At 46.6% G+C, this 24322-nt stretch overlaps 3 protein-coding genes across 9 annotated transcripts; 1 reads left to right on the top strand and 2 right to left on the bottom strand.

Annotated features, from left to right (window-relative positions):
- Nucleotides 1-48: 48 nt before the first annotated feature.
- On the bottom strand, nucleotides 49-3798 carry adap2 (ArfGAP with dual PH domains 2). The gene is made up of 11 exons (XM_062451582.1): nucleotides 3559-3798; nucleotides 3298-3422; nucleotides 3102-3193; nucleotides 2678-2766; nucleotides 2346-2458; nucleotides 1993-2142; nucleotides 1517-1600; nucleotides 1165-1227; nucleotides 987-1064; nucleotides 649-877; nucleotides 49-530 (listed from the first exon to the last, which is right to left on the bottom strand). The coding sequence occupies exons 1-11, from the start codon at nucleotides 3644-3646 to the stop codon at nucleotides 508-510; spliced, it is 1134 nt and encodes a 377-aa protein (XP_062307566.1). The 5' UTR covers nucleotides 3647-3798; the 3' UTR covers nucleotides 49-507.
- A 161-nt stretch (nucleotides 3799-3959) lies between these two features.
- Nucleotides 3960-14249, bottom strand: atad5a (ATPase family AAA domain containing 5a). 2 transcript variants are annotated; one of them, XM_062451673.1, is made up of 23 exons: nucleotides 13869-14249; nucleotides 13579-13641; nucleotides 11600-13413; nucleotides 11426-11501; nucleotides 11161-11319; nucleotides 10916-11036; nucleotides 10716-10785; nucleotides 10375-10556; nucleotides 9886-10034; nucleotides 9651-9801; nucleotides 9201-9506; nucleotides 8806-8902; nucleotides 8559-8638; nucleotides 8329-8462; nucleotides 7920-8076; nucleotides 7556-7723; nucleotides 7192-7428; nucleotides 6992-7056; nucleotides 6638-6802; nucleotides 6304-6456; nucleotides 5148-6070; nucleotides 4853-5011; nucleotides 3960-4718 (listed from the first exon to the last, which is right to left on the bottom strand). In XM_062451673.1, exons 2-23 carry the CDS (start codon nucleotides 13627-13629, stop codon nucleotides 4640-4642), a joined length of 5496 nt encoding a protein of 1831 aa, XP_062307657.1. In that variant the 5' UTR covers nucleotides 13630-13641; nucleotides 13869-14249; the 3' UTR covers nucleotides 3960-4639. The 2 variants fall into 2 exon arrangements, 1 of the variants encoding a protein (XP_062307657.1); XR_009928525.1 differs by lacking the exons at nucleotides 3960-4718; nucleotides 4853-5011 and having other exon boundaries at nucleotides 5933-6070; nucleotides 6304-6802; nucleotides 10716-10794.
- Nucleotides 14250-14947: 698 nt separating this feature from the next.
- LOC134012081 (far upstream element-binding protein 2-like) lies at nucleotides 14948-22727 on the top strand. 6 transcript variants are annotated; one of them, XM_062451719.1, is made up of 18 exons: nucleotides 14949-15190; nucleotides 15703-15808; nucleotides 15898-15957; nucleotides 16153-16189; nucleotides 16330-16388; nucleotides 16810-16881; nucleotides 17033-17090; nucleotides 17255-17426; nucleotides 17707-17805; nucleotides 18660-18770; nucleotides 18859-18961; nucleotides 19070-19191; nucleotides 19558-19851; nucleotides 20079-20191; nucleotides 20417-20505; nucleotides 20928-21125; nucleotides 21393-21574; nucleotides 21721-22727. In XM_062451719.1, the coding sequence occupies exons 1-18, from the start codon at nucleotides 15065-15067 to the stop codon at nucleotides 21727-21729; spliced, it is 2010 nt and encodes a 669-aa protein (XP_062307703.1). In that variant the 5' UTR covers nucleotides 14949-15064; the 3' UTR covers nucleotides 21730-22727. The 6 variants fall into 6 exon arrangements, with proteins under 6 accessions (XP_062307739.1, XP_062307730.1, XP_062307722.1 ...); XM_062451711.1 differs by having other exon boundaries at nucleotides 14950-15190; nucleotides 16327-16388; XM_062451728.1 differs by lacking the exon at nucleotides 14949-15190 and adding an exon at nucleotides 15238-15531 and having other exon boundaries at nucleotides 16327-16388.
- Nucleotides 22728-24322: the final 1595 nt, after the last annotated feature.

Here is a 24322-nt window from a genome sequence, read left to right as displayed (position 1 = left end):
AAAATGGTCAATGCTGTAAATAAAATACACGACTTGAATATCAACAAATACATTTTGAATAAATTATTTATTTTTGTAATTCATTTTGTATATAAAATTAGGTAATGAGTGATACAGTGATCAGCCAAACTGCTTTTCATAAGTCATTATTTTATTTATTAAATTTCTGAAATTGTCTGATTAAAATATGAAAAATTAAGCTCTTGTATAGCAATGTATGTCCTGCACAGTATGTGCACAGTATGTTATTTACCACCACAGTGATGTATGTATCATGCTGTTCTAGTTACTTTATCTATAGAACAGTCTCAACAGTTCAACAATCCTCAGAGCTTCATATGGTTTCAGCTCCGCTGTAAGTTGTGGTGATTCAATGGTGGATACTAACACCAGCATTTGATCATGTAACCAAAAGTAAAATAATCCAGTTGTTCCATGGGATAGATAAGGATAACTGGTCTGAGGTGGCTCAGCAGTGGCAGTAGTATTTTCTTCTACATCTCTCTGTCATCCTTTCAGGTTGGCTTCAGCTGAAACAAGATCCATTTACTTAGAAAATACGCATCATTACTTGCCATTTATTGTTTAGTTAATGAATCCACAAATACATTTGACTTTGTGTGAGCTGAGCTGTGTGGTGGCTCTTACTGGTGTAGTCCTGAGGTTGCATGGGTTTCGCCATGACTAGCTTGAGGGCTTCCACCCACTCTTTCTGCTCCTCCTTCCGCTCACACAGGAAGGCAAACTGACGTTCTGGGGTTTCCATAACAATGCCATACTTCCATTTGTTCCCTCTGGCCCCCTTTGGATGACTCTCCTTTACAGAATAGCCGCTGCTCTCTGGGCCGATGAACACTGCCTTCTGCTCTGTGGCATCCTGGACACACATACGCACAAGCTGTTTCTATATACCATCAGTGTGTATAGAACTTGGTCTGTGAATAACCGCTTGAACTGATAAGAATAAGGATAACTGATTATTCTACCAGTTGGCCTTTAAAGTAGAGGAGCTTTCTTTCCTGGGCATCCAAGAGGAACCATCTCTTCTTGAATTGTTCCAATTGCTATCCAAACATTCATAGACACATACACATTATCTCAACACATACTGAATTGGTAACAAATGGTAATATTTTATGTGTGTGACATAAGAGAAATTCCAACCTTAGGGCCTGTCTTCTCCATGTATCCTTCTTTAAGGTAGTTTCTGGTAATCCTGGGAACCAACTGTCAAAATTCAGGTAATTTAAAGAAACGAAGAACTACGGTCTTTATTTTGAATTACATTGTTGTCAATGGCTACATTTGGGTTAAAAGACATAAGATTTTGCACAGCTCTTATTTGCATGAACAGACCAGTAGATTGGGAAAGCCCTTGGCATAAAAATGTCCTCTAAATGCATTGCACCTTTGAAGAAGTAGTTGATACAGTCTATTTCAGATGTGTACACTGGTACACAGGTGTACACTCTACAGTACACAGTGTTGTGACGAATTAAAATGAAAGAGCACTTACTTCTTTGTCACTCCCTGTGGGATAGGCTGTTTGTAGGTAGGCAAAGCGAGCAGCTCGAATGGCATTGAACCAAGTGACAATCTCCTACAGGGAAGAATGATCAAATTGTTTTGCACTTGTATATTCCTGTTAAACAACCCCTGTGTTTTACCCCATGTACAGCCAATGTGTATTTTTGCAACATGTATTTTATATATTTGTATTCAATGTTTTGTATATTTGTACAGCGTTTTTTGTATGTGTGTGCTTTGTATTTTGCATACTGTGTATTTTGTATTGGTGACCTGTTTTTTAATTTATATTTTAATTTCTTGTTTTTATCTTGGCTGCTGGAACGACACAATTTCCCCTTGAGGATGAATAAAGTACCGACTACTACTACTAGATGAGGTTTCCGTAACAAGATGTTGGTATGCCCTTGTTGTACCACCTGAGTATTTTTCCCCTAAACTAGATACATTTAAGATAGGACCCACCTCACCACTCTCATGGTAGACATAAAGGTTTCTGGTGTGGGTGTCCACCAGGAAGCTGATTTGTAGTCCATTAGCATGACCAATCTTGTCAGGTTGGAAGGTGACGTTTAGATCTTTTATGTGGATACATGCTTTAGGTCTTTTGGACTCCTGGTGATAAAACAAAATAAAGCACTGATGTCCAGCCAGAAAAAAACTTTTACATTACATAAGTTTAAAGTTCCATTTAGTTGTTTGGATGGATGCAAAAATGAACAAGCGGATGCTTCATTATGAAGTCTTCATTATGAAGTCTTCACCACACTTGGACTGCCCACCTCTTGAGTGTGAGAAGGAAAATAAAGCTGACTTACATCCTCCTTGTTATGGTAAGTCAGGGTGAATTCTGCCTGTGACAGAATAAACTTCCTCTTCAGATACTGTCCGTTCACCTTCCCCTTCTTCAACAGCATTCCCTCATAGAAACCTGGAATGAAACCAATAACATGCACTGTATAATGTAGTCTTTCCTGTATGTTAGGTTTATCCAGTATTGCACCTAGAAGAACCTAGTTGCACCTGGAAGTTGGAAGTAGTTCAATAGTTAAGATATTTGGCAACATGCAAAGTAGTGCGCAAAAACGTAGGTGTAAGAGGTGTAATGTCTTTTGATGTGACTCTGGAAAATATCTATCAACTTCTTCACCTGTTGTATATCCCAGAGGTGGGTACTTTGTCACTCCGGCAAACTCCATCCTTTCATACTTAGCTCGAATCCACTGCTCCCTCAATACACTGGAAACATATTTAATATGTTGCTGGATAAATACTTTTTAATGAAACAGTCATTCTTTTAATTGATATGAAATTCCTTTATATTGTATCAGGCATGACATGCCTGCAGAGCTTGAAGGCATTGTGAATAAACAATCAGAACATCTGGGGCAAAACACTTCTGAGAGCCAATATGTTACTGATACAATTACACTACATTTTAATCATTGCTAAACTTCTGTATTTTCAAGAACAACACAAGCCTGTTTGCTTCCCCTTTCTACATGGGAGTGTCAAATCAGCAAGACACTCTCTCTCAGGAAATGATGCCAGTGTGAACTCCAGGCAATACTTACGCACAGTCATCCTTCTGGGGCCGGTAGTAGTACACTGGGACTGCTTTCTCATACTCAACCTTAGCAGTGGCATTTCCATTGGATTTCATAAACTTCAGTTACACCCCAATAAACAGACATAAAAACACAAAAATACATTAGAATGACATTATGAAAAGTCCAACAAATTACAGAAAATAACTGTATTGGTCCATACCTTAACCAAATCATCTTCCCAAAAATCGAGAATTATAGATTTGATGCGACCGGAGAGGTTCCGGTGGACACCAGCGCATTTTAGACACACAAACACTCCCAGTTTACACGATGCCCATTCTGGCTCTGTTGAATGTTTAGAACAGCTTACTTTAGTTAATGTTTAGATTGACCCGCATCCTTATACATATATATTACAATAATTGCTGGTTGCTAGATTGAAGTAATTCAACTATCGATTCTCTTCCACACGCACACTCACCAGGCGCGCCACAGTCTGCGCAATGATTGTTGTCCGGCAGTTTCACTAATTCCTGTAAAATCTTTTTGTTTATATCCCCTCTTTCCATTATCTTGCGATGAAAGATGTTACGTGTGGTATTGGAAATCCTAGGTGCATACTGCACTCCACGATCTAATTTGATGCAGTTAGTTAACTGGAATTTGTGTACGACTGTATGCCAATCAACTCTTAGCGTCTTTCTCTTTTAACCTAACACCCCGGGGTTTATACCTCCCACGGCTGAACACTACAAAAAACATGGCGCAACGTTTAGGCATTTTTCTTTCTGGTGCACCAGTTTGGTCATTGCACAATCATAGACAACCTCAAGGCAAAAAGTTATTAATGTAGAGCAAAAAGCAGTAAATCAAAATACACCAAATGCTAAAACGTGGAAACTTTATTAACTCAAAATAACATTGTGATTCATGATGAAATTATATAGAGATGCCACACAATCATGAGGGCAACAAGTGAGGTCCAGAGTGCATTAATAAAAAATAGTTAGTATTGACAGAAACAATATTTATACAAGCCAATCATTTCTACAAGTGTGCTTTATACTGTACAGGTGTGTTAACTTCATGCAAGCACTAATACAAAAAAAGATACACCATTGCATCCACCAGCAAAGCCTCATTTATTACATCATTTAGAAACGTCTCCGTTTCTACGCAACAACATCCCTAAAACAATCTCTCTCACATGGTAAAACACACAACTACTGTTTAATAATTACTGTACAAATGCATAATGAGCTGTCAGTACGGCCCCAGGTTCAAGCACCTCTTGCCTGACGAGAGGACTGATTCAATCTCATCTCTTCTGTTAGCAATCAAAGTCAAGTACACAAACAGCCCACGGCCTCCATAATCCACTCTGACTGCACCCCCTCCTGAGATGAATGAGCACCGTGTTAAAAGACAGGGCTGCTGTCTGGGGCCGTACGGGCAGGAGGACGCTGGATAGAGAGAACGGAGACCACCTTCCGTGTGGGACATCCTGCACGTGCCATGCTCTTAAAGAGTTCCAGTGGCAACACCTCCAGGCGACCGCTGGTTCAGGGGAAGCCCTCAGCCAGGTGCTGTAATGTGTTCTTGGGCAGGCCCAGGTGGATGGACTCCAGGTAGTGCAGGAATCTAAAAGGAGGACAGGGACGTAAATGATCAAGACATCAAAGCTTTACATGATAGTACGTCATGAAATGAGCTCAAATCAATGAACACGTGTCAGTATAACTTAACAGGTCTCAACCCTGAGCCTATGGTCTCACCGGCGTTTGGTCTTGCCCTGCTCCTTCAGTGTCTCCGTTTTACAGATTGCTCGTAGTGTGGGCAGGTAGTCGAGGGCTACCGCCCGTCGGTTCCCCAGGGTCCCGTTAACCCGGGCGGACAGGAAGGTGTCCATCACTCCCCTCCTTGCCTGGAGCACTCTGACACAGATAGGACAGTGAACACAGCCTTTATCAACCGTAGCCAGATCATTCCTCTTCATTTGCCACATTTTGTCACCGTTTCACCGCAAAACTGAACACAATATGGTTGAAACAGAATCGTAATTGGACTTACTTGGCGTCACAGGGGAGGTCCAGGGTGAGGCTGAAGCCTTGCCTGTGAGGGGCCACCGGGAGAGAGAGCTCCTTCACTGCCTCCTCTCCCAGCTCCCCCCCTAGAGCCTGGGCCCTGGTCCATCCCACCTCCACCCCTCGTCTACACCTCTGGAAGCTCAGAGCCTCCACCATAGCCTGGATCTCCAGCCTTCTCTCTTCCTCGGCCCAGCTCCCTCGATCACACTCCTCCCTGGGCTCGTCTGTCATCCCGTCCTTCACCTCTGCTCTGGTCGAGAGGCCAAACGTCAGCGAGCCTCTGGCGCCCCCTGGCCGTGCTGTTGGGTGGAGCAGGGAGGAGTCCAGGAACGACATGTGGTCCAGAAACTCAGCCAGGGAGCTCAGGCAGCGAGAGACGGGCTCACTCTTCATCCTCTGCTCTGGGGTTAACGGCACCCTTCTCATCCTCACGGGAGCAGCGGTGTCGCCGCCGCTCTCTTCCTGGACGTCCGTCGAGGCGTCTTTCGGTTCCCGGGATGTCTGAGGGGCGTGGTGCGGCTCGCGGAGGGACAGGAAGGCGTTGTCAGAGTCCGAGTCAGAGTGGAAGGGGTCCTGGTCCTCCGGGCAATGCTGGCTCTTCTTCCTCCTCTTCATGGCGGAGGAGCACTTCACCGGGCTGCCGTCGTCCGAGCCCTCTGCCACCTGCGGCAGCCCGACAGGGGGCAGACTGTCAGGCTGCGGGGCTGGGCTGGCCGTTTCCAGGGACTCGGTGAAAGGCATGTCCAGTATTTTGCTGAGCGCTTGTGGATTCCGAGGTGCTGTAATGGTCAGGTGAGTGACAGGGAGGGGTAGTATTGCCTCCAAGTTGGAGTAGAGCAGGTCCAGGCCTCTCCTCCGGCTGGCCCTCAGCACCTCCAGGCAGCCTGGCTCTGCTGTGTTCTGGCTCTGAGGACACACACACGTTTTGTTGTTGATATTAGTTGATTCTTAGTTTTATCATTGTTAAATATACACCGAACCGATGTATAAGTGTTTTAACTTCGTTTTGGTTGTCCGCACAGAACAAACCACATATTTCAGTTTGGAAGTTTAAGTTAGGCTTGTTCCCCTGAGGTGTCATATACTGTAAATATCATTGGATTTTAGGTTCTTATTGCTTCCCTTAAAAAAACACCAACCGTGAGCATGTCCAGCACATCTCTGTCTGGCTCCACATTCAGCAGTCCCAGCATCTGCTGAGTGCAGCCTGTGTCACAGGGAGGCAGTGTCACCTCCTCGCACACTCCTCCGTCTGCCGCCCCCTCTACCTCCACCTCCGCCTTCGTCTGGGACTCTGAAGAGGAACACCCGAGTCAGCAGAAACAACATGACTACTACGGAAAATCGATTCAAAAAGTTGTCAAAAACGGCCATTTCGTTTTTCCAACTTTTTATTCTCTTCTTCGTGAGTTTGCCTTCCAGGACGTCCTCTCTCCCCGCGTCAGTACCTGTGCTGAGCGAGCGTGGGAGCACACAGGGAGCGGGGCGCCCCCCGGAGCTGCGTGTCCAGTACTGCAGGTGCAGAAGGCTCTGGCGGATGTCACAGCTGTTGAGGCTGAGCATGGTGGACACGTCCCTGGGGTCCGTCCTCGTGTTCTCAGCCAGGCACAGCAGCTGCAGGTAGCTGCCCACGTTCACCTGGACGGAGGAGAGGAGGCCTGCCGTTAGCAACCACACACTCCTGATTGTTTACTTTGAAACAGGAAACGAACGAGGATCACCGCTGTGATGGGCTAGCCTGGATCACTCAGGTAGCTATATTTGTTTGTTTACAAGGTTAGTTACACAGCACTCAGCAAACGGTGTTGACCATAGTGGATTTCTTACCACTGATGGAGTATTGAAATGGATTTCCTCAAAGAATCCATCAAATGTTGTACTGAAGCTCGGATCTACAAAAAAAAAGAGTTAAATATTAGATAACGGTTCCAGAATACCATCAAGAGCATAAAGGGCACATGAAGACGACAGTCCTGCTCCGTATTTACACTTCTATCTACAAGACCACCAGGTCCTGGACCTCTCACCGCTGGTGGTTAGGATCACAGGTCTCTTGGTGGTGGCCATGAAGGTCTTGATGGCGGCAAGGAACCCCGAGTCGTCATCCAGGATGACGTCCACCTCCTCGAACAGGATGAGCGACGTGGCCGTCTTCTTGCTGTTCTCCTCGCTGGGAGGCTCTGTGGCGCTGCCGGCTGGCGGGGTCGGAGGCTCTTTGGTCTTGGCGGCAGTCTCCTTGGCTTTGGGGGCCTTATTAGGAGCAACTGCGTTGAGGTAGAGACAGAGTGACATGATGTGTCTGACTAGACAGCAGGTGTGGAGGGGTATATACACAGCGTAGATCTACGGAAGAGCCATTTGACCCTCCACAGGACGTTAGGTGACTCGTACCTGTTGGCTGAGTCTTGTCAGGGTTGGCGGGCTCTTTGCTGGGGGGTCGTCCCATCTTGAAGAAGCTGGCCAGGGAGGTGGGAGCCAGGCCTCCCCTCTTAGGGCCGCGGGGGGACTGGGGGACTTTCCTGGGGGAGGACACCACCCTACGAGGGGTGTTCACCTTCCCTGGGGGGCAGGATGGAGACAACAACTGTTAAGACTAGAACTACTATGGTGACTAAAGAGTATTATGCTTTAGCCGTATCCCTTGGCATGCTAGCATGGCACCCTACTTAGCGATTCTTTAAAACAAATCAAATAAACTCCCACTACAAAACAAGACGTGTTTTTTCTGGGGGTATAAAGTGCACTCTCCACTCACTGGGAGAGTAGCCCAGCCGGGCGGAGCAGCTGTTGAAGTAGGTGGGCTTGTGGGTGTTCACTCCCTGGATGTCCACCTGGTGGGACTGGGTGGCCTCCTTCAGCTGGGACAGGATCTGCCTGCCGCTGCGCTGCGACGACGCGTTCACTTCGAAAACCTAGAGGGAGGTGGGTGGGCAGGCACGGGTAAACAAAAGTGATATCTAGAAACACTAGACAGAAGAAAGATTTGACAACCTTTTTAACAATGACCGTAATCTTCTAGGCCCAGTTTCCCCAACGTGGATTAAGCTTAGTCCTAAAGTAAGAGGAAAAATTCAATGAAGTTTAGTCTAGGACTAGGCTTAATCCACGTCGGGGAAACCGGGCCCCAGTGTGTATGTGTCGTTTGTCAGAGGGAAGACGGGGACCTTGAAGCCGAGCTCCTGGGCGCAGGCGTAGACGGCGGCGGTCTTGCCCACCCCTGTGGGGCCGCTGATCAGCAGGGTGTTACACGTCAGCTCCTCCCCCTCCTGGGAGTCATCCTCCCCACAGTCCCACGAGTCTGGGAGGACCACACGACCACACACACAGTTTCTGTCACCGTCCATGAACAAAAGTCCAATTCAGTTGTGAGATCCTAGAGTAGATGGGCTCTCACCGTTGCTATTCCCCTCCTTCTGCTTCTTCCGTTCCTTCCTCTCCTCTCGGTCGGTTCGGAGCTTCCATTCCTTCAGCCAACTGCAAGGTCGGCGGTTCAGTCAAACTTTAAGGCGGACGAAACCGGACCAAAATGCCTGTCCAACTAGCACCTCTAAGCCCACTGACTGATGAATCACTGGGTCTGTTTTGTATCGTCCAGGGTGACTCGTGTGTTCTTGTGTACAGTGAGACGCGCTCGCTTTTACCTGTGGAGTCTCCTGACTGAGCCGGTGTTTCCTATGACATCGCTGGAGTGCTGCGGTTGGTACTTCTCGGTCCACAACACGTCCTCCTTCATCGAGTCTGGAGAAACATGGACACGGCAAGTTACCCAACACTGTCAAATGACATTTACAATAACGGGAAACAAACGGAAATAGATGTATTTCCGAGACAGAGCTAGTTTGTGCAATAGACTAATGCGTTCTGCAGAGAAGGGAGACTGGCGTTTTGGAATGGAAGGGAGAAAACAGGACAGAGTAACATGGCAGATATCGCTATAAAAAAAGGTGGCAGGCGTGTGTTGCTTAGAGGGGCAGCCCCCTGAAAAGTTAAGGTTAAACGGGAAACCCTGTAATGTACACAAGGGCAGGTTTCTCACCTTGTTTCCCAGCCTCCTCTGACACAGGAGAGTCATCCAGAACCACCATTATGTCTCCAGAAGGAGGAAGAGGTGTGGTCTCTATTGAGGGATTCTGTCTGTCAGCCCCCCTGGTCCGTCCTCGCCTCCTGGGGGGCTGGGGTTCCGGGGTGGGAGCAGCACCTGTGCCCTTCTCCTCCCCCTCAGACCTGTTGGACCTCTGCTTCTTGGTCACCTTCACCACCCCCTCATCCACCCTCTTCCTCTTCCCCCCCACCGCCTCGACAGATGCTGGGGCACCGAGGGCTTTGGGGCCAAGCGTGACCTCTACAGCATCATAAGACAAGAGGAAGTATTACGGCAAACAGCTGACATTACGCCGGTCAAATAGAAAATATAGTTTCTAATAATGTAATCAGTCTTACTACCCCCCCCCCGGTCATGATGAGTTATTTAATCTTCTCTTCTCACCCGAGGTGGCGCACGGCTGGAGGTGATCGGCCCGCCTCTTCAGGAAGTGAGTGAGGAACCTGTGAGCCGGGAAGGGAGGGTTGGACGCGCTGATCTCCTCGGCGAGCAGCTGACGAGCCTTCTGAGAGATCTCCTCCCTCCAGCCGGAGCCCTGGAGAACGGCAGTTACTGAGCATGACCGGGTATCGAAAGAGAAACCTCCTGGGTCCTTTTCAAATACAACGTTTAGACTTACCTTCTTAGCATGGACTCTAGACACTGGCACAGTCTTAGAGAAGGGGGAACTTTGTACACATGGGAGAGGGTTTGATGACAGGATTTTCACGTCCTTTAAGCATTGTAGTAAAGGTGTGACAGGCCACGGGAGAGTCCAGAGAGAGCAATCTGTAAATATAAACACAAAGTTGGCTGTCTCAAATTCAACATGACAAAAAAGCTTCTCTGAAGTACCAACCCATTAAGTCTTATATAGAGAGATAAGATCACATCACAAGTCAAACAAGGGTTGAGGGCTGTACAACTCTCGACAAATTGGGTAACAAAAATAACTGGACCTCTCTGTGAGGATCCTTGTAATACGTAAAGCACTTTGGTGACATGTTGTGTTATGTTGAGGTGCTCTGATGTTGTTTGTTGTTGGTGCTGTGGTTTTGTTGGTATCGTCGTTTGTGTGACAACTGCTGCATGTCACATAATGAATTTCCGATAAACATATCTAACTTACCCTGTGTTGTCTGCAGCACGTGTACAGTGGGCTGGAAGGAGGAGCAGGAGAGGGAGTAGGCCTCCTGGGAGGCAACAGTTCTGGCTATCTGCCTCTTGAAGGATTCAGGAAGGCCACTCTTCAGGAACTCTCTGCGCGCTCTTAACTGCTCATCATCCTGGGAGTTCTCCGAGCCCTCATGGCTGGAGAAGACCACATGTGAGGTTAGTATGGGAGTGTCAGTGCATAGAGAATTCTACAATGTTAGAAATTATATGAATAACATAACTAGTTTGGCATACATAAAAGCACTGTGAGTCTCACAAGAAACATGAACATGTTTACATAAGAGAAGTCTCTACCTGCTTTCATCAAATATGGATATGCCTGCCGACGTCCTCTGTGGCTTTTTACCCAGGACCAATAGGGACGCTTTGGAAGAAGACAAAGCAAAAAAGACAAAGCAAAAAATGAAAATAAACCCTTATTTAACATTCCAAGCAATAGCTTTCTTTACTAATTGGGCATTTCCAGTGGAACCATTGTAAGAGTGACAAAATACCTGCTGGATTCTTGGCAGCGGGTTTCCCCAAAACCTCATTAAGACTCCGTAACCGTTTCTGAGATTTTCTCTTTGTCTGTGCAGAGTCACTCTGCTCATCCTCTAAGCAAACCACAGACTCCTGCACGCACACACAAAAAGAACATTTTTGATCAATTATAGTAGTTCGCAGAAAGGTACGCAAATTAATACGGAAATATCCTCCTCTTCAAATAGAATTATTACTTGTTATCTGACTCCAGTACCTCATTCTCACAGAAGATCCTGCTGGTGGAGGTATGACTCCGTGAAGACCTTCGTAAAGACCCACGATCCTCGGAGGTATCCTTCTTGTTCTTTTGTATCGCTTTGGCTTTTTCTACCAACTTTTTGGCCTGCTTTCTTTTCTTAGAGGCATTTGATCCCTGATCAAGACAAACATGATTGTTTATTGCCAGCTGTAATGTCATTATGTTAATCAAATACACATGTGCACAGCAGTTTGTTTTTCATGTAGCTCATAACATTTACCTTATTAGCAGGAGGACTGAGTATTTCAAAGTCACTAACAGCTTCAGGCGTTGAGAAGACCCGTGTGAATTTCATCCTAACGGGAAAAATACATCAATATAAACAAAACAGCATGACAAAATATGTTTTCACAACAAAACATAGACACTAAATGGTCCATTGTTAACATCTTACCTGATGGGACTTTCCTTCTCGTCAGGAGGGGAGACCATCTGAGCCAGGAACACTCTGTGTCTGGACCTGGGGGTTGACATGTGGCCCGGGCCGTTCGGGGGGACCCCGGCATCGTTACCCTTCTTCCGGCTTTTTGTCTTTCGAGCTGGGTTCAAAGTCCCAGCCTCCTTGGCTACACATACCGGTCTGGGGGGGATTTTTCTTCTGGGTCTTTTGACTGCTGGCGTGGTGGCGGGGGTGGACGTGGTGGGCACCACTGCTGGTTCTTCTTCTGCCTCTTGAGTTCCTGTCTCCTTGGGGTCAGGTTCTTCCTGTGTGGCAGGTGAGGGAGAGGACTTCTTGTTCTGGACCTTCTTCCTCCCTTTTCTTCCTGGCTTCTTTTTCATTTCCTTTTCCTCCTTGTCGCCAGCACTGGGCTGCTCAACTGCAGGAACACTGGAGATGTCCCTGTCAGCTCCCTCATCCCCAGCCTCCTCTGGGACCTTATCTGCAGGCTGCTTCTGCTTGCCCTGTCCCTTACCTAGCTTGGGTTTCGCTCCCTCCTGGCTGGGCTGCTTGAAGGCACTCATGAACTGTTTTCTTTCGGCCTGGCTGCACTTGGGTGTGGAATCAGATTCCACCATTGCCAGTTCCAGGTCCTCCTCTTGGAGAACCACATTAGACTTCCGTTTGGGGACAGGCAATAGCTCAGGCCTTGGCTGGGGATGCAGAGACGAGGAAGGCCTTACCTCCACTGGGCTCCCTTCCCCTTTCCTCCTGGTGAAGATGGAGGCCACCTTCTTCTCCACAGCCCTGGCAGGCTCATGGTTAAGGGAGATGGCGTGCACCTCTGCCTGGAAGGTGAGGGTTCTGGGAGACACTTGAGGACCTTCAACACCAGCTGGTTTGGGGACATCCGCCACATCTCCCTCTTTCTCTCTTGACTCCACGCTGTCTTTGCTCTCCTCGTCCTCCATCCCATCTTTCTTGTCCCCCTTGTCTTCCTCTCGGTCCTGACTCTGCAGGAAGTCCTCAAAAGAGATGGTGATGGTGCTGCTGTTGAGTTGAGATGCCTCATCCATGTTCACCTCCATGCTCACGTCACATAAAGACTGCTCAGCCTCCTCCACCTCAGGTACACACTCCTCCCCATCGTGCTGCTCCTGTTCCTGCTTAGCTTTCCCTTTCCTTGCTCTTATCCCAGAAGGCTGGGTACGTTCTACCTTGTCTATGGGGGGTCCTTTAGCAACGGCACCGTCAGCAGATTTCCCTGACTTTTTCTTGGTAGAAGTGGAGTCTTTTTGATCGGGTTCCTCTTTATGACCCTGTTGAGCAGAGACAGTACCCGATTGTTTTTTTACTATGGTGTCCTCATCCACACAAGCGTCTGCACAGACCTGGGCCAACAGAGCGGCTGTGTCACTCCCCAAGATGCCAGAGCCACTCACTGTCATCTCCCTGGAGCTTCCATCATCTCCAAGGGTTTCAACAATAACACACTCCTCTGTGGAGCCCTCCGTCTCTTTCTCCTGCAGCCGCCTGGCAGCTTTGCAGGGCCTCCCCCGTTTTTTGGGGAGCTTACCTGGCTGCTTCACAGTCTTCTCAGTGCCACTAACAACCTGATGGGACTCGTTTCCCTTCTGGTTTTCTTTTGACTGCTCTGTGGTGGCGTCCTTCTCTCTTTCGGGTGGGGTCTTGCGATTGAAGTAGTCCATGATGTTGTTGGACCTAGGTGGAGAGAAGGGTTTCTCCATAGACTTTGGCACAGGGGAAAAGTAGTTTGTAATAGTCTTGACAGCTGGAGTGTCCACACTTTTGCGTGATTTCTTGCATGGCTGTGGAAGAGAGAATGTACACAGAGACTTTGTGGCCTTTATTCCTCATCCCAACATTATCCAAAGTTTAAGTTAAATGTTTTGACATGCTCTAGCCCAGTTAGTATGGATGCTGTGCACGCACTGTAATGTTGCTCCAAATCAATGACATCTAAACATACATACCTGAGTCTCAAAGTCTTCAATGACAGATGCCATTGCAACGACGTCAGCCATAGTTTAACAGACCTATAAGAATGACAATGGTTTGTTTCGTTGTTTTAATGTGTATGAACTGGAGCTGGAAGTGCAAGCTAGCTTGGTCTACACTACTGCATAATATTCGTTACATCCGACAGCAAAATAATAGAACAGGTTTGGAAAACAAGTCAGCGCCTTCGCGAGGTAGCGTTAAGTGACAGTCAGCAGAACAATGGTACTGTACAGTACACGAGCGTGACCCAAAGAGAACTTACCAGTTATAATGTCCGCGCGCACATCCAGTGACGAATAAATTCAATAAATCCCAATGTACTAGACAAAGTCACGATAGCAACTGTCATTATGTACAGTTCAGTTATGTTGCTGCCAGGTAAAGAGGCTACATTTACAAGAAACTATTATCTACTAGCTAGCTACTACTAGCGACGCAAGCAATTTATGCCAGGGTGTCATAGCTTAAAGGCTTGAGTCAATAGTAACTAGCTGTTCAAAATACTTTGCCATAACAAAGATATTGTCAACAAAAATGTGTCTAAAAACCAGTTATGCATGCAAATATAGCCATTAATGTGTAAGAAATAACTCCAAAACCATTCGTAAAATTGAAAACTGGTCACTGTCTCTGCATCTCAAAAAACGCGCCTGTACCGTCTATACAAAGAGCGCCAAATTCAGAGTACCTACGCTTTGTACGCCGGGTGTCCCCAATAACGCAAGGGGTTGTTTCACACGGTCCGAAGGTGGTGGTAGGGTGGACCTTACAGGATATAACAACTGTATGAAATATTTCCGTAACTAGTAAATGAACAACTAGAGATACATGATATTAGCTTTTCTCTACGATTCACGACATGTAGCCTCTTATGGAGCAAACTCCGTTCACAGGAGTCCCAACTGTAAAACAAAGTTTACAAAAACGAGTGTACCTATGCCCAGTGAGCTAACCTTTGACATTACCGGCGCTACCAATCACGAAAACAGAAGACATAAACAGATGTTAAGTTTTTGACAATGGCCGCAAAGGTACTAAAGTCTACAAAATATTTGTCAAAAATAATAATAAATTATGACAACGTCTGAAAAGTGACAGGGCCAATGCGTCACTGCTATATTACTGTGGCAAGTTTGAACACGGTAGGTTTATTATGGGTTTGACATTACATCTTTAAATCATGATAATATAGCATAAAGACAGACTGACAATTATTTAAAAAAATGTAAATGTACTTTTAGCATGACATAATTTCTATCATTTGTTTAGGTGACTTTACGAAGTAGATAGGATAACTCAAATGAACCTTTACGCCCGCCCTCCAATCTCTGATTCCTTCCCTTGCCTTGCTCCTCCCGGAATCTTGGCCGTTCGACTTCCCGCTCCTGCGCAGCTCTACCCTGGCCTAAACAGTGATTTAACTTTGGTCTTCTCACCGCCGTTTTTCTCTTGGCGAACATGTCAGAGTACGGTGCGGTACCACCACCCGGGGCCGGGTCAGTTCTCGGCGGTCAGGCAGCAATAGGGAACGGTGGAGGAATAAAAAAAGATGCCTTTGCCGACGCAGTACAACGGGCCCGGCAGGTAAGGGAAGGGGAGGGTTGCTAGTATGCGCGTGAGTGCAACTCAGTGAGAAGGGGAGGAGGGTGTCGTTGTGCTATCTAGCTAGCAATTAGCTATCTAGCTAGCAATTAGCTACAGTAATCCGAGAGCCTCAGCATTCTAAAAGGGAGATTATACTTGTTTGAATTTAGGCAATTCTTCGATGTAGCTAGCTGAGGGTACATTTCTGTTCTAAAGAGCATGTGTTGTAGTATAGTTGCCAGCTATTGTTATCTAGCTAGCTAGGCTAGCTAACAAGCAAACTAGCCAGTTAGCGTGCTCCCTTGCCTACAAATGCAATGCTGTCAGCAGGTAACCCATAGGTAAGCCAGTTAGCTAGCTACGTATTGTAATATTCTGCCAATTCCATATGATAATTGGCTCTCAGACCTTAAATCAACGCATGAAAAGTAAAATGTTTATATGTCACGGGTGTCTGTAGCTACCTCTGTGCATACACATTCCGTTAGAAGACATTACGTTCTGTGTACCAGATTGCTGCAAAGATTGGTGGCGATACTGGAGTGCCCCCTATGAACAACAGTAATGCATCTGATGGCTTTCCATTCTCTGCACAAAAAAGACAGTTGGAAGACCCAGGTAACGTAAGATTAATTCTTCTTGCTTGCATACAGAACACACGGAATATTAGTCAACTTTAAACAATCTATCGTGTTATTTCTTGATAGATCAACCGGAGAGTAAGAAGATGGCTACACAGAGTGATATTGACTCAGCCACAGCATTATGTAAGTAGTATCTCTCTTGTATACAGTGTTACCAATCATGGTATTCAAACTGTTAATATTTCATATTTGAGCACTAGCCAGTCTCTCACAGCAACCTGGTTAGTGCTCATGTTTATATGAAATGTCTTTGTCATGTCCTCCTCTTGGAAGCTGTCAATAATGTGAATCCTCTTGCTGTCTCCCCCTTTCTCACAGCTATTGGAGCACAACTGGCCGCTCTTGCCCAGCAAAGGTAACAAGTCTGTGTTTTCACAACACCTGATGTATTAAATGCTTAATATTTGCATTTCCCTTTTAAAAGTCAGAGCGTAGGTATAATTTGTTTGTTGATTTGTGTCTGATCTCCGTCTGCTCCTCTCTCCCTGACAGTAGCAGCAGACCCTCTTCCACCTCAGAGGAATACAGCGTTCCTGATAGCATGGTCGGACTCAGTGAGTACATCTATCAGCACGTCAGCCTTTGTCTATGCTGGGGGTTTTGAACATGGAACCACAGAAGCAACAGCAGAATTCATAGAGACCCACTGAGCGTGGACAGTAACCCCCTCCTCCCCTCATAATTAATTCCAGTTTGGGAATGGTTTGTGTCAATGTTTAAAAAAAAAAGTGAGGCTGGTGTACATGCTGAAGAGAGAAGACTTTCATAACTGCTTTGTGAAAAACAGCTCTTTAATCATGGTGACAGGAGCTGGGAGTTTAGGTTTCAATTTATGATGTGGTTTTATTTGTCAATGTAAGCATTCATGTCGTCTGGATCCATTGTGTATCTTCTGTAAATAATTGACAAAAGTGTAAAAAGTATTTTTTATAATAAAAAGAGAAAAAAAAAAAGTAACCCCCTCCTCTTCCCCAGTTATCGGCCGGGGAGGAGAGCAGATCAATAAGATCCAGCAGGAGTCGGGCTGCAAGGTTCAGATAGCTCCAGGTATGTCTTGTTTTGGTCCGAGGGTCCTGCCCGTCAAAAGGCTTTCTGTTAAGCGTTAGCAATAAAGTTACTGTTTAACATGTACATTTTTTTTAAATTTGTGGTTGAATATTCCCTGTGCTGAGTGTTAATGGCTATGGCCTGTGTTCAGACAGTGGAGGTCTACCAGAGAGGAGCGTCTCTCTCACAGGGTCCCCTGACTCCATACAGTGAGTGTCAGACCACAGCTGCATGCTTACTGCATGTTTGTCAACAGTAATGTCATTTGTCCCCCTTTTTTTTTTCTAATTAGCATTAGCTGTTTTTATTCAGCCGTCTGCTTGTTTGTAAATGCACTGAGATGGTCATGCTCGCTGTCTTGATCCCTGATTAGGAAAGCCAAAATGCTGTTGGACGAGATTGTGTCTCGAGGGAGGGGCACACCTCCCTCCTCCTTCCACGAGGCGACCAATGGGCAGAGCGGCTCTGTGCAGGAGATGATGATCCCTGCTGGCAAGGCTGGCCTCATCATCGGCAAGGGAGGAGAGACCATCAAACAGTTACAGGTACGGAGCCAGAGGAATGTTCCAGACTCTGTGTGTAAAGGTCAGTTCACACCGCCCCAACAATGTCTAACAAACACCAAATATTCTACTTTTGGGTTTAGAATGTTTGGAAAGATAACCGTCAGTTTCACACTGCCCCAACAAACGCCAACAGGCATGTCAGGCAACAGAACCCAACAATTGGTGTTTTCTTGGGCAGTGGGAATTGGTCGTGTGTGTGTTATAACTGCAGGTATTGCAACTGTAATACTTAATTGAACATGTCTGTGTGTGCTCACAGGAGCGTGCTGGGGTGAAGATGATTCTAATCCAGGATGCCTCTCAGGGACCCGACATGGACAAGCCCCTGCGCATCATCGGAGAACCATACAAAGTCCAGGTACACTGGCTGCCTATGGGGCGTTTATGTAGGCATTCTTCAAAATATTTCAATATTTATTTATTACTCTTTCTTTGATTTTAAGTGTCTAAAGCAATGGCTCTCAACCCTGGTCCTCAGGGACCCCCTCCTCTGCATGTTTGAGATGTTTCCCTCTTCCAGTGCACCTGATCCGCATGGAAGGGTTGTTATCTAGCTCAGTAGAAGCCTGATAACGACCCATTCATGTGAATCAGGTGTGTTGAAGCAGGGGAACATCAAAAACATGCAGTCTACATGAATCCGGATACATTTGAAAATTGTGTTTTTGTTTCAAAATGCTCCCTGTCCACACTAGTGTTTTCATGCGTTTTACAAAAGTTTCTCATCCACACTGAAACGTCTGAAAATGCTTATGTCTTTGTACTGTGCACAAGGAAAATTTAAGATGCGTCATTTTCCTTCTACGTGCGTTAAGTTATTTATTATTGTGTACAGACTGAGTGACATTAATCTTTATCGTCATTGTTTTCGAAAGCGTCCGTTTTCACAGTACACACTACAACGCAAAAACTGCGTTTTCAAATTGATCCACTTAGGAATGCGTTTTCAAAAAGCTCAGTTATCGCGGACAAAAACACTGTCTCAGTGTGGACGGAAGGCCAAAACCGTAAGAAAGAAATGCTTTTTCAAACAAAGACCTATTAGTGTGGAGACGGCCTGTGGACCAGGGTTGAGAACCATTGATCTAAAGACTGTCGTTCCCATCCCAGGTACTCAGCCTGCGACAGTATTGCTCATGTAGCAGTAGTCCATGCGGCAGTTAGTGTTGTGCTTGTGCCCTGATATCTGCTCTGTCCTATGGAACTGCTCAGCAAGCCCAGGAGCTGGTTCAGGAGATCCTGAGGGAGAGGGATCACCCCGGTTACGGAGACAGGGGCGAGTACGGCTCCCGCATGGGGGGGGGAGGAGGAGGAGGCATGGACGTAAGTGCGTTTTGAGTCGGTGAGAAGTTGATTAGCCCAAGGCCGAATGGACTGCGAGTGACAAAATGACTCTCGTTTGATTGGTCAGGTCCCGGTGCCTCGACACTCTGTGGGTGTGGTGATTGGACGCAGTGGGGAGATGATCAAGAAAATTCAAAATGATGCTGGAGTTAGGATACAGTTCAAACCAGGTATGACTAGATGGTGGTGCTTAGGTTCTTGTGGGAAGTCACATTCTTGGTTTGAGATCTTTATTTTTTTTTATACTGGTGTTTGACCTAACTGGTGTGCCCTTTCAGATGACGGCACAGGTCCTGATAAGATAGCTCACATCATGGGCCCTCCTGATCGCTGTGACCACGCGGCCCAGATCATCAACGAACTGCTGCAGAGCATCCGGGTCAGGGAGGAGGAGCAAGGGGTGTGTACTGACCGACAACACACCAGTCACCTCTATAGGACACACACACATTCTTCTGCTCTCACACACTGTTTTATACATACATATTCTCTGGCTGGCTTGCTCTATCATGGATAAAACATGTATTATAACCACACTCTACTGAGGTGCTGTTCCAACACAGGTGTATGAAACAGCCTTGTTGCTGCAGCCATAGATCAGAAAATTCAACTCTAAATATGAACATTAAGTATCTAAATATAAGTATTTACAGCTGAACAATCTAAATCCAGGAAATGGAGCTGAAGGCTTTTAAATATGGGTCATAACGGACAGTCACCGTGCACGAGCTGCAATGTAACAGTCTGCTTTCCTCCCCTTCCCCAGGGACCCCCTGGTCCTCCAGGCATGCCCCCAGGGAACAGGGGCCGTGGCCGGGGTCAGGGCAGCTGGGGTCCCCCCGGGGGAGAGATGACCTTCTCCATCCCAGCCCACAAGTGTGGCCTGGTGATCGGCAGGGGAGGGGAGAACGTCAAGTCCATCAACCAGCAGACGGGGGCGTTCGTGGAGATCTCCCGTCAGCCACCGCCCAACGGAGACCCCAACTTCAAGCTCTTTGTCATCAGGGGTTCCCCCCAGCAGATTGACCATGCCAAGCAGCTAATTGAGGACAAGATCGAGGTACAGTTCATTGTAGCGTATTCATCATATAGAATAGACCGTTTAGTGTAATAGGGATACAAACAAACCCAGGAGATGTGACTCAATATTGAGATGATTATTGATGAATTTTTTTCCTCTTTCAAGCTGAAGGATCATTGTTTGTGTTGGTATTCTGTCACTGTGGATTGTCACTGCTTCTCCCAGTAGTGTGGGTTCTAATTGCCGCTTCCTGCTGTGTTTTCCAGGGTCCTCTGTGTCCTGTAGGCCCAGGTCCTGGAGGGCCGGGCCCTGCTGGTCCTATGGGGCCCTACAACCCTAACCCCTACAACCCTGGACCACCTGGGGCCCCTGGCCCACAGTGAGTCTCGTTTTTATCACACACACATATTTAAGCAGCATATTTCCCAGTATGTCATTCATTTTGGTGATGAGCGTAAGACGGGAAAATGAAGGGAAATGAGGAGTTCTGAATGTATGTCGAGGATTAATATCGTACATGGAGATATGCGATTACGACACTGTAAACGGCAGTCTATGGAAAATGTATAGCAAGTGATGAACGTTTTCTTCTTTCTTTTACCAGTGGGGGTCCCCCCGGTCCTCACCAGTACCCCCCACAGGGTTGGGGCAACACCTACCAGCAGTGGCAGCCTCAGGCTCCCCATGACCCCAGTGAGTGATCCACGAACTTCCACCCGACTCTATTGATAGTGAAGTGGTGGCATGTCTGATGAGGAACTACTACTCGCTTGTTGGGATTGATATCGTATACGTGGGTACTCTTTTGTGACTGCTGACGTTGAAAAGACTGTTGGGTAAGCACGGACTGAGGCTCAGGGCTTAGCCTGGGAGTGAGGACAGCGCCTCCGCCCACCCAGTCGTTTCAGACCAGCGGTCACAAACAGGAGTCGTTTGAACCCGCTGCCTTTAGCACCAGTGCAGAGCCTGCGCTGGGAGAATGCAGATCAGTCCTGTGTCGGCCAGTGATTGATAACACCGTCTCTGTTTCTCCCCCCTCTGGTTTCCAAGCAGAGACCACTAGCAGGGAAAGCTCACCCCTATGAGGACCTCACTCCAACTGCCATCTTTTCTAGGCAAGGCAGCTGCCGCGGACCCCAACGCCGCCTGGGCTGCCTACTACGCCCAGTACTACCAGCAGCCCGGCGGCGCCGTGCCAGGCCAGCACCCCGCTAACCCGGCCGCCGCCCAGGCGCCTGGAGACCAGGCCGGCCAGACCCCCGGAGGACAGCCGGACTACACCAAGGCCTGGGAAGAGTACTACAAGAAGATGGGTGAGTCCTAGCCACTGCAACAGAGCTCAAAGAAAACTAGAGAGAGAAAACAAAATGTTAAGAACACAGTTTGTTTACTATTATTTATACTTATTTGAAGAGCCTTTTTCCAAGTGACGTCAAAGAGGACTTTATGCATGCCCGTAGAACTGCTCCTAAAGATCCTACAGCTAGCATAAGTTTGGACATCGATAATATACCGATGTCGGGTCGCTCCACGGGTGCTGTACCATATCGGTAAGCCCGCCTATCCTCTCCCCTACCCAGCCCAGGCTGGAGGCTCGGCGGCGGGGGCCGGAGGGCCAGCTGCAGCCCCTGGGGCCCCGGCCTCAGCGGGAGGCCAGCAGGACTACAGCGCGGCCTGGGCTGAGTACTACAGACAGCAGGCTGCCTACTACGGCCAGCCAGGACAGGCCACAGGCCAGGCAGCCGCCCCTCAGCCAGGCCAGGTAGGACACATTTCAGCCAAGTAGAGGGAGGGTGGGCACAGATGATGAATCTCTAGCTTCGTGTGTAAAGGGGGAAAACCCACTGTGTAAATTAGTATTTTCGTAAATGCGACCTATGTTTCTTATAACGGAATTTTGTGTTTCAGACACAGTGAGAGGCTACAATGGAAATGTCATAATTTGAGCATGAGAGAAAGAAAGGACGAGAAGACGGACAGGATACCACTTCACCCAGACAGCAACAGCTAACAACTACTGGGCTTCTTCTTTTTAAGTTTCTTTTTTGTTTTTGTTTTAAAATAATCTTTTTTAGTTTTTCCATGAGGGACGCCGTGCTACAACTGCAATCCCCGTCACCATCACCCACCTCCTTTTTAAATAAAAATAAAAAATTTGAAAAGAACAAAAGACCTTTCTCACACTTTGCTGTTTGGTGGAATATGGACTGCAGGGTTGAGCCCCTTTTCTTCCACGCCTTTCCTCCCTTCTGTCCATCTGCCAATCAAGAACATTGACCCTCGAAACCGCTGATCGGATTCTCTCATTAAATCACCTCACCACTTATCCACTGTCCCAAGTGTTCACCACAAGATCTTCTAGTAAAACGACTTCTAATCCTATTACTGCATTTACAGCAATTCATGTTGATTTACCATCAATAGCATTTCTTGTATAAATTAGTGGATGGTAAGATCCCATTTTTTAAATGGCTTCATTATGAACATGCTTCTCAACTTTTTCTGTTTTGATTTGGATTAGTCCCATAGCCCAGATGGCTTGGCCTCAATCTGTTCTGGCCGGAGTCTAATTTAAATTTTCCTAATTGTACTTGTTGATCGTCTCCCTTTGTATATGTGTTTGGCCGACTGTGTACAGTGTCTGAATGTGAAGAACATGTTGCTACATGCATGTGTGAGTGTTTGTGATGGCACAGGAGATGTCTTTATTGATTGTGGAAAGTTAATCAATAGCCACGGGTATATCTACAATGGGAAGCCAGCTCTTGGGAATGCTAGTTTATCTTGACAGCTGTTGATCATATGAGTGATGGTGTCATGTTTCTCCTAGGTCTGCAACCCCATTTTATTGAATGCTTGGCTTTTATTTTTTATGGCTCGTTTTTAAAAACTTCACAATAAATGACGTCATTACCTCCCCGTTCTGTCATTTAGATCACTTTTTGATTCACATAGCCTGCTCATGTGACAAATGGCTGCACTGAAACTGGCTAAGATTGGAGTCATGTTTTAATGTATCCCTTCATAGGATAGTAAAGTATTGGTGTTTATTTTGTCGGACTTGTATTAATACCACTGAGAACAAAAGGCAGCTTGGGCACTGACGAGCCTGTATTTGGCAGCACAGTGTGAATATTGTTAACAAATGACCACCAGCAGCAGCAATACTCTGTTGAATTAAAAAGGGCAAACGTCAACGTATTTTAAAACTTGTGTCCGATTATTTTGTTACTGCTGCATGTGCTAATGTGTGCACGGGAGTCACCGCAGTCGTAACTGTCACCCTTGAGCAGGGCTCTTGTGTTTAACCCCCCCCCCCCCCCCCCCCCCCATGATCTGCCTGTCCTAATTACTCCACTAGAAGTCGCTGCAGGCAAGGATTCAGGGCTGTTGGATTGAAGCCTATCTCATTAACACATGCACGGGGTGATATTTAGAAAGCTTGATCCCAGTAGCGGAGATAGCGTGGGTGCTTCGGTGCGGCCGCCCCAGGGCCCCGTGCCAATAAGGGGCTCCTCAAACACCACTGATCTTGCATCACTTACTTACATTTTGACAGTTTAACCTTCAAATGCATAATGCAACCCTTCTGTCTCCTTTCTCAAAAACCTTTTTCGTTTTTTCCAGAAATTAGACAATATTTATCCAGGAAGTACAGTTAGACAGTGGCAGCGCCATAGATATAGCACTTAAAAGAATAGTTACGAAAATGGAGAGAAAATGTAAATCGGGCGCATTAAAAAGAAAAGAACGAGATAGTAGGAGAAGTGTGGTAGCATCGTGTGCTCCTCTCACATCGTACTTCTCATCATCTGATTGAGCGCACTTGGCCTGTTCAGCACCATCGCTGTCAATCAGCTGTAGTTGTCTGTGGTGTTGAAACATTTTTACTTGACTGGCAAACTGTTTTCTGTGTTCGTAAATAGAAATTTGTAAAAAAAAAAAGGCTTTTCTTTGTGTTTTATTTGACATATAGGCTTACTTGGCTCAACAAGTGACACGTTATAACATGTGCATTCATCAGATATTTAACCGGTTTTTTTTTACGGTTTAATTTTTTTTATGATTTGGTAGCAGAGGGCCCCGTGATGAAGCTCCGCCCCACTGTACTGAGAGTCTAGCTCCGCCCCTGATCAAGTTGATCCCTTTGGGTTATTGAGGAGTGATAAAATGAGATTCTTTAACATTGTGTGATCATCAATCGTTCCTAGTCCAGGCCTCTAGACTACTGGATTCTCCAGCTGCTCTACCAAATGGCTACATTTAAATGCAATGTTAAAGTACCCGAGACAGGTTGGCCTCCAACCTTTACGAAGGAGAAGCGGAAGGTAGAGTTGTCTTTCTGTAATAGATCATAGAAGAGTATTGCTGACTTGCTGTCGTGTATTACAACATGCCAGGATGCGGCCTTGTGTACGGAGGTGTGAAATGTGACCGCCTGCTGTTTGTGTCAGGAGAATGTGTGCGGAACAGAAGCACTGTGCGGCTTGTCTTTGTCGAAATAAAACAA

This window comes from Osmerus eperlanus, chromosome 2 (assembly GCF_963692335.1).
Source record: "Osmerus eperlanus chromosome 2, fOsmEpe2.1, whole genome shotgun sequence".
Classification (NCBI taxonomy): Eukaryota; Metazoa; Chordata; class Actinopteri; order Osmeriformes; family Osmeridae; genus Osmerus; species Osmerus eperlanus.
The sequence above is the reverse complement of the archived record's forward strand: the minus strand, read 5'-3'. Positions and strand labels throughout refer to the sequence as shown.

Coding starts and splice junctions, on each gene's coding strand:
- adap2 (XM_062451582.1), bottom strand. CDS start 3,646: ATGGAAAGAGGGGATATAAACAAAAAGATTTTACAGGAATTAGTGAAA. Junction 1,601..1,992: donor TCTACCATGAGAGTGGTGAG/GTGGGTCCTATC, acceptor TCTTCCCTGTAG/GAGATTGTCACTTGGTTCAA. Junction 878..986: donor TCTACTTTAAAGGCCAACTG/GTAGAATAATCA, acceptor ATGTGTGTCCAG/GATGCCACAGAGCAGAAGGC.
- atad5a (XM_062451673.1), bottom strand. CDS start 13,629: ATGGCTGACGTCGTTGCAATGGCATCTGTCATTGAAGACTTTGAGACT. Junction 11,037..11,160: donor GGATCTTCTGTGAGAATGAG/GTACTGGAGTCA, acceptor GTGTGCGTGCAG/GAGTCTGTGGTTTGCTTAGA. Junction 9,802..9,885: donor CTAGAGTCCATGCTAAGAAG/GTAAGTCTAAAC, acceptor GCCGTTCTCCAG/GGCTCCGGCTGGAGGGAGGA.
- LOC134012081 (XM_062451711.1), top strand. CDS start 15,065: ATGTCAGAGTACGGTGCGGTACCACCACCCGGGGCCGGGTCAGTTCTC. Junction 18,771..18,858: donor GAGGAGGAGGAGGCATGGAC/GTAAGTGCGTTT, acceptor TTGATTGGTCAG/GTCCCGGTGCCTCGACACTC. Junction 18,962..19,069: donor TAGGATACAGTTCAAACCAG/GTATGACTAGAT, acceptor GTGCCCTTTCAG/ATGACGGCACAGGTCCTGAT.